This window comes from Morone saxatilis, unplaced genomic scaffold, assembly GCF_004916995.1.
Source record: "Morone saxatilis isolate NCDOM2014 unplaced genomic scaffold, NCSU_SB_2.0 Contig17, whole genome shotgun sequence".
NCBI lineage: Eukaryota > Metazoa > Chordata > Actinopteri > Moronidae > Morone > Morone saxatilis.
In genome coordinates this window covers 93,307-102,089 of record NW_023339729.1, presented here as the reverse complement: position 1 = coordinate 102,089, position 8,783 = coordinate 93,307, and the positions used below count along the sequence as shown (strand labels likewise).

Sequence of the window (8,783 nt, the reverse complement as noted above, 5' to 3'; positions counted from 1 at the left end):
TTGAAATGAACAACATTAGCATATTCTTAAATGCAGAAATTACACATCAGACACACATTATTATTCCAAGCAGACTATTTTTTTTGTATGTTAAAAATGTCTGGAGGGGATCTTTACATATAGATAAACTTGATCCAGCCTAATATGTTTTCATTGACTCCCCAGATTTCCCGTTCGCCTGCTTCCTCCCTTAATATTTACTGATCTAACTCCTAAATGTCTCCCTCTCCAGGGTTATAACCCAGCCTACCCACCCCAGAACCCTGGCTATCCTCCTGTCGGTCCAGCTATGAACCCCCCCGCCCAGCCTTCACAATGGAACGGTCCACCACCAGGCCAGTACCCACCTGGAGCTCCAATGGTATGACCCGTGTCTTAGTCTGACACTAATGCTTTTAATTGCATCCCTGTTTCCCTCACTTTTCTTTTATCTTCTATCTTTTCTTTTAGGGCTATGCTCCAGGTCCAGTCATGTATAGCTCTCCTCCACCAGCAGCAGCTAGTGAACCTGGTAAGGAGGAGCTCAAGATGGAGAATATGTGTCCCTCACCTGCTGACCCCCTGTTGACTGCCACACCACAGGTATGTACACACACCCAAACACACACTATGGTCCTGAAATGACCCACATGAGGATTGTCATCCACCACTACTTTCTTTCTGGCGTTGGCACTATTAAAACTACATATAAAGCTTTTTTTAAAAAGCTTTCTGTACATCACCTGATGAGCTTGGGTGCCTGGCCAATCCTAGTGTATGAATGCTGCGGGCATGCACTGACGAATTTTTTTTATATGAATGTGTTCACCCTCTAGGCTGAAGCTGCATACTCTCCTGTGGCCCCTGTAGCTCCTGTGCCCCCCTCCTCTGACAGTGCCTACAAGTTCCAGGTCGACAAATCAACCACCAACTTCCTGTAGGGACTGGAGCTTCCTCACCGGCCCTTCCTCACTTTGATGTTACAGTGCCCCTCTGTGGCCATTTTGCATTCCTCTCTCCAAGCATTTAAATCAGGGACGCGTAATGGCACAGGTGGAAACGATGAACAACATGTGGACATTAGATTTTATTCTTTGCCTCCTTGCCTTGATCAGCATTTTATCCTCTATATCAATGAAAATAATGTGTTTTAGGCCAAATGATCAATTCTCTGGTATAAAATCTAGCTGTGTTTTTGCAGTCAGCATGTAGGAGTTAGTGGAGATTTCCAGAGGCGAGGAGTCAAATTCAATTGTTTAAGAGATGTCATTAGCACATAACTGTGGTTTCTATCTACATTTTCACTGATTCCAGCCTTCTTTTTCTTTTTGTTTGATTCCTTGTTTCTATTTACGATTAGTGAAAGCTGACTCCCAATTTAAAGTGCCAGGAAAACCAAGGAATCAAGAAAAAAACTTTAGGTTTACCAGTCAGTTCAGATGCAACAAAAGGAAGCAAAGCAGTTCACTGGGAAAATGATCGGCTGAAAATCACTACATAGTAAATAGTAGCTTAGATGAAAAATGTTTCAGCCTTGAGCTATATTCAAACAGCTCCTGTCACTTTTTACCTCTGTACCCTTATTATTTCTCCCGTTGTCTCCATAATTTCCTGAAGGAGAGTCATACAGCTTTGCAAAACATATATTTACTATATATATATATATACGATATTTAGAAACTGTGTCAGCTGGAGCTAATAAATCGGCCTTGAGCAACCTCAGGTCTGAGGGTGAGCCTCTTATAATTCCCAATGAAAAAAAACAGATGTAGAGACTGCCATACTCCTCTGACATACTGTGAGACAGCATTGGAACATGCATGATGATGCTGCTGTGAAGAAGCCAGTCACAAAGTTGTCAAGCTTTGTACCCAAATCACCACGTACAGTGAAATGGCATCAGTCCTGTGTGGCTTTTTGTTGTTGGTAAAGTATAGACCCAGACTTGGATAAATCAATCTGCCATGGGGCCCAGGAGCAAAAACTAGCTGAGCGTTATCTTACAGTAATTATATTTGGCCTGGAGCCCCAGACAACAACCAGTGTTCCTATCCTGGAATACTACTTGGTCCTAGGTTTGCTGTCCAGTAGCATTTGTAGATACACCGATCAGCCATAACATTGTGATCACCTGGGCACCCTGGTGGTCCCATACCAACAGACTCTCTGCACTGTGTGTTCTGACCCCCTCTCTCTATCAGAACCAAGCATTAACTGTTTCAAGCAGTTTGAGGCCTACCAGTAATGCCGGCACTGTTGGAAAAATGATTCGCTGAAACCAACATTCGCGGTCAGCCATTTAGAATACCATAACGTTGCAACTCATGATAGAGCACAATGTCTGCCTCTCTCCGCCATGAGCCTCATGTCTCTGTATTGCATATCTTTTAGAACAGATCCTGTCGATACTTCTGACACCTCTCCTGTGCAAGGCACCTGATCATCCACATTCTATAACGCACGTGATCTCCATAGGATCCTTAGTAGAGTCGCATAGCATGCTTGCATAGAAACCCCATGATTGACGGTTTCTAACGCCATCACAATGTGGCCCTTGTTCAGTAAGCGCATCAGATCATCACGACTGCTTTATATTTTCTTCGATATAGTTCTAGAAAACATGCTCATGCTCATGAGGAGCTGAGAGCTAATAGTTTAACATTTGCGGCTGCCTGAGCATGCATTAACTATCTCAGCCCAGTACTCGGACATGTGATAAGCAGCTCCTCGCATAAACAGTAGATAAAAATCACTAGATATAATACAATCAAGATAAACTCGTTCATTACTGCGTCTGCTGACGGATGTGATAGACGAAGCATTGATCTGGAGAATGAAAGCACTGATTATCTTCGACTAGAATGATCATAGTGATAGTACTCGGATATCCTATGTCATCATAACGGTCTCTCTTTGGGTCACCCGTTACGAGTATTATGGCGCGGAAATTCCAGCGCATCAGATAACAAGAACAGTGTAGTCGCTTATGGCTAATTTGGCAGTAATCTATCGAGCCTATGTGGCTTTTAGTGTTGAACATAATTCAAGTTACTTAAAACGGGACTGATTGCAATCTGCCATATGATGACCTATTACAAGACAACATATAACTGAGATGAGCAAACATGTGTTCAGTGCCAGACTTTGTGGACGCGAATCTCATTGGACTAGTATAGGCATGTAACGTTTACTGTACTTGCATTTCATTTAGCTGAGTATTATACAGGTTTAGTTCTCAAGTTGTTGTCAATTTAATTGAAGCTGTTTCATCTAATGTAAAGCTGTGGTTCAGTGGCAGCTTCTGCTTCTGATGCCTGGAACATTGGCAAGATTAAAATGAACATCCTTTGCATTTGCAGCTTGAGTCTGCGGCTCTGTCACTTGACTGCACACAGCATTTGTTACACAGATACACATCTTTTTTTTTTTTATTTATCTTAGTGGATTTTGCTTTTTTGTGATATTAGGTTTTTCGATTCCTGTCTCTACATGATGGGGGCGTTTTGCTCTACTTTTTTCTGCCGTGGAGGGAGGGGGATTGGTTTCTTGATATCGCTATCTCATGGGAATTGAGTATAAGATAGGATAGGGTTAGGTTGTACCAGTTCCATCCCTTAAGACTCTCACACACCGTTGTTCTATGGCTATTCTGTACGTTTGATCTTTCTGATGGGAGTGCGACTGGGTTACAGCAATGTTTTCAGCTATTGACAGGCCTGGAGGATGGTTGTTAGAGTTTAATGCAGACGATTCATTTTTATGAGGTCTGCTGATCTGTGTGGAGACCATGAGTTGATCAATGGTATCTCAGCCAAGGATAACTCAATATTTTAGTGGATTATTAGATCTTGAGGTCATGTTACGAATTGAGTTGTGGTAATGCAATAGGTAGGTGGCGGGTGAGTGATGTCTGGTTTGATATTGGATTTACGATGTTGACGTTTCTTATAAGCAGTTGCATGGTACTAGCATTGAGAGAGTGGAGAGTGGAGTGTGGTTAGTATTTTGAGTCATAGATCCGTATTTTTTGTGCCGTTTATCAGTTGTTCTGAAAGATATGGGTGGAGGTTTAAAAACGACATAAGTGGGGATGTACTATTTGGGGGTTTAGGATTATTTATTAGATATAAATATTTGATACAGTCCATGAAGCAACTCAAAATTTTGTAATGTTGTCAGAAGACCTCGTTGACTGTGAGCACAGATAAAAAAAATGAAGTAACACTGGACAAAACTTATTAAATCCAAAACATTAATGTTCACACTGTTCGTGATATAAAGAGAAAAAAAATCCAGAGAAATAAATATTTATTTAGGTTTTGTAACAAGGAAGGTTAACAATGTGGACTGTTGATTTATCGGTGATTGTCCTGGACAAAAGGGCAACAAGGGTTTTGAAAGGTTATGGGGTGTGAAATGACTTAAATTTAGATAATTATGAATGACAACGTATAATAATTCCAATGATTGTGGGGAAACAACAGAAGTCTATACAAAGAAGAAATGTTATAAAAAAAAACTCATCAATGGGAATGGATTAGGTAGAAATGTAAAAAGTATGTCATAGTGTAGAGGTCATAAAAAGTAAATGTAGAAGTAAAATAAATTTTTAAGTAAGTAGATTCAAAGGTGGGAAACTTAAATGCTCGGAGAAGAAAGAAATAAAGATCCAATAATCTAAATAAAATTATTATTATTTATTGCATAAAAAATTAAAGAATGTAAGATGGAAAAAAAAGTTTGGTAATGCACCATAAGTGAAGAACTAAGAAGGTGAAAGTTAATGAGAAAAAAGAGTGTCTAAGTATACCTGTCAAGTTAGTACTGGGACGTCTTAAGAGACATTAAAAAAAAAGTGATTATGATTATTATAATAGATATTTAGTGTAAATAAATAAAAAAAAATCAACATAAATATTAGCTATTTAATTGAGTTAGTAATGACTGTAAATAGTACATGGGATGAGAAGAGTAAGCTGATTAATACTTATTTATTAAATTAACAAGATGTTTTTATTTAAATAAAAGGAAAGACAAGAAGGGTAAATATAGTCATATATCTTTACGAGTCTGATTAAAAAAGAGTTACTTATTTTTTATAAAATATCATTTCTATAAATTGGAAAAAGTATAATTATAGAATAATGTTTAAATATGATTTTTTATGTGATTTGTATGTGAGCAATGGAATGGTTTAATCTAAAAACTTAAGGAATGGATAAAAAAAATGGAGTGCTAATGTAATTTGATTAGAGAGAGAAGATGGAGTAAAGTGGTAAAAAAAGTGAGTGAGTGAAAGATAAAGTTACTACGTAAATATAAATTGAGTTATTAAAAATTAAGAAACTTAGGAAACGATAATTAGAAAATTTAAAATTGCTATAAATAAAATAAATTAAGTGTAAATTATTTAAGAAGTTTGTTGTTAAAGGGAAATTGGTAAAGTTAATCTGTATTTAGTTAATTAAGGGTTAAATTGGATAAAAATAGTCATGTATGTTAAATATTAGTAATGAAGCATTTTATCTTAAGTTGGTTGAAAATTTTAGAGTTGTTAATTGGAAGACAAAATGAATTAGGATTGTTGTTTATGATCTAATATATAAGTAGTAAAGGCTAATGTATAAAACTGTAAGTTTGTTTTATTATTATTTTTTATAAACATGAGAAGATCCAGATGTCTTGTAAGGTGTAATTAGAAATACTAGTGGAGGGATTTGCTCGGATTGTAAAATTTAAATACCATAGGACCTGGAGTGGAAAAATTGAAGACATAAAATTATTAATAAAAATATTTTGAATAACGCTATATTTACAAATTAATTAACTTATGATGTAAATGAATACATAAGAATGTAAAGATTAATTAAAAATTTAAGGTAGAGAAAGGTTTTAATGATGTGATATAAAACAATGGGAATTGATATAATAAATTAGAACGTTTAAGTGGAAGACTGAAAGGGTTACCTTGAAAAGTGAAAGAAGAAACAAAATCAAAAAAAACTAATTGAATTACTGGTACTTGGATGAGTGGGGAGTGATATAATAAGATGGTAGGAGAGAGAGAGTAATTTAAATGAGATGATTTATGTTTTTAATTGAGAAATACGTGGATGCCGTGGAAGATCGATGAATGTATATAGTGAGGTGCAGGGAAGTATGTGAGAATAGTGAGGTAGATGGAACGTACCTTGTAGTGACTTTTAATAAAACTTATGAGACACTTGAGCCTTGGATTGTGTGGGGTGATTATTAAAATCCTACCCTAGCTATTTGATTGAAGGGGACTGAATAAAGAAATAAAAAAGAGTATAGCCGTGTCTTATTTTGGAAACATTTGTAGTTGGTTTAAGAATGATATAATAAGAGGAACTAAGTTTTAAACAATAATAAGTGTATTATGACATGTCACAATAATATTGACGCCAGGGTGGCGAGAAGCTACACACACAAAAACACAAAAAAGAAACAAACGAAAACAAAAAAAATAAAAAAAGTGATTGGGGAAGGTACATACGAAAAATAAACTACATAGAAATAAAACAAATATATTACGCATGGTCTATTAAAAGATAGAGTAATAAGGTTAAAAACAATTAATTATAGATAAATAAAACATGATAAGATAAAACCAAACAACAGACTGTGTAAATAGATGCGTGTTGTTCAGTGTTAGATTTTTTGCAAGTGACATAATAAGTCCTAAAAAGGATACAAGCAAAAAGAGAATAGACGTGAGAATAGGTCGCAGTTCCAAGCAGTGCTGCTAAAGATAGTAGGGGCATATGAAGCTTAAAACGAAGAGGAAAGTCAATAAATTGATTAGAGAGCCAGTTTTAGAAAATGAAGAATTTGGTTATAGTTTATTGACCATTAAAAATATTAGGAGACAGTGGTAAGTAATAATATCGACCTACGTAGTAACTGATGTGAAAAAGGGAGCTGTGTGTGTAAGCTATTATATGACAAAAGTCTGGCCTACCTACATGAGGAAAAAGGATCTGATCGTGGGGAGAGACGTTAATCATTAGTTCAAGTACCTTAGTATTGGAAAGCTATTAAAAAAATAATAATAAAAAATAATAATAATGTGTGTTTGTGAACACCCTTAATTAATAATAGGGAAAGCAGAATTAGAATTGATAATGCTTGTTAGAGTTTGAACTTTTATTGATACATAACAATAAATTTTAATCAATAGTGCATACAACATTGTTAATTACATTGTAATTATAATAATGGTTTTAATGGTCTTATATATAAAAATTTTAATCTAACAAGATTGTTGTATAGATTTTTTCTATTTTATTTCTAGTCATTTTCTTAATCAAACACCAAGAAACTATGGTTCCCATATAAGGATGTTTCTTTAATTAGGTTGACAGTTTAGTGAGGGAGGGAGGGTGGGGGAAGGTGGGGGAGACTGACCCATGCCGGGAGCAAAGCTATGCGGTAAATGCGTAGATACGGGAGATGAACATTTATTGATAGGTAAAAATAAATATTTTACGATAATTAGCAACCCATTTCAACTTCACTTAAACGGAGATATGACTATAAATTTATGGTTAAATGAAAGATAGCATGAGATACTGCAGGTCAAGCTTGTTATTTTTTTACACCTTGGTTCTTTTTCTGGAAAGCACTGAAGATGGGGGGAAAATATTAGTTTCAACCAGATGGGTCTCATGGGAAAGACATACTGAGGCGTGAGCCTCACTCGCTGAGCGGGACGATAGTGGCGTCCTAGCTAGCTTATTAAAAAGCAATTGAAGAGAACGAGAGAAGGGAGGAGAGAGAACGGCTAGTGCACGACCCACTAGCTGACCCTGGCGGAAATCATACATGACATCTAGGAGCGTTTATTACTTAGATACCCCAACCCCCAGCTTAAGCTTTATCTGCTGGTTCAGAACAGGTTAGGATTTGGGAAGACACTCCAGACTCAGATGTTGGAGGACTCACAGGTGGTTCAGGTGATACGAACATCACCGGGAACATCATAGCCAGTGCTGATAGGGGCTCCCTTGAGATAGCTCTATCAACTTCCACAAGCCCGGTGTACGTCATCATAGGCTGGGATTACAAGACAACACGAAATTATGGGCTTTAACTAGTTTTGCAAAGACTCTTGTATTGTGGAGCACACATTTGAACAGACTCTGACACAATCGACGCGGGTGTACAACAAAGAAAGACTTTTGAATAAGACTACAAGCAGCGGGGTACACCCTCAAATTAATCTACACTCCACAGGTAGATATAATTAAAATTTATCTGAATTAGTCATAATGTTTGGTAGGGTCAAGCATTGATTGATTAGCTTGAGGCTGATTGTTATTTAAATGAGTAGTAGATGGAAAAGACGTGTACTATAACCGTAGCATCTCCTGATCTATAATACAAACCGTGGTAGGAGAATGAATAAATGAATCTGCAATATTTAGAGCTACCCTTCGTAAGTCTACTCTTTCAATAAGAAGTGTGCATAAGGTGTATAAACATAAACGCCTAAGATAAAACAAAAGCAGCAAACAAAAAATATACAATGGTCCTAAAAGGTTAAATATTTTATGAATTAAAGGATCATATTCCTAACCAGATGTGGGGAGCCATGTCAGTGTGTCTATCTGAAACCCTGGACTGGTATTCAACTTCCGCAACTATGTGGAGAACAAACATAATTCATGGCTCCTATCAACAGACAGGATGTCTAATGCACCACCACATGATTGATCACTCCTTGTACCAATGACAATGTATATTCATGGAGTTATTACAATAATACAGTAAGAACATACAGG

At 36.6% G+C, this 8,783-nt stretch overlaps 1 protein-coding gene and 1 long non-coding RNA gene across 2 annotated transcripts in view; both read left to right on the top strand.

Annotated features, from left to right (window-relative positions):
- Window positions 1–2,195, top strand: part of wu:fc21g02 (putative cuticle collagen 145) — a gene marked incomplete at its 5' end in the record, with an annotated part of 8,236 nt that extends 6,041 nt beyond the window's left edge. Inside the window, 3 exon segments of the mRNA XM_035659396.1 lie at window positions 233–361; window positions 451–582; window positions 816–2,195. Of these exon segments, the coding sequence (XP_035515289.1) occupies window positions 233–361; window positions 451–582; window positions 816–920 (366 nt within the window).
- The window catches only part of LOC118326405, a 22,356-nt gene extending 14,723 nt beyond the window's left edge, over window positions 1–7,633 (top strand). Inside the window, exon 5 of the long non-coding RNA XR_004796639.1 lies at window positions 7,623–7,633. This is a non-coding gene — a long non-coding RNA (uncharacterized LOC118326405). The remainder of the gene's footprint in view (window positions 1–7,622) is intronic.
- The last annotated feature ends 1,150 nt before the right edge of the window (window positions 7,634–8,783 follow it).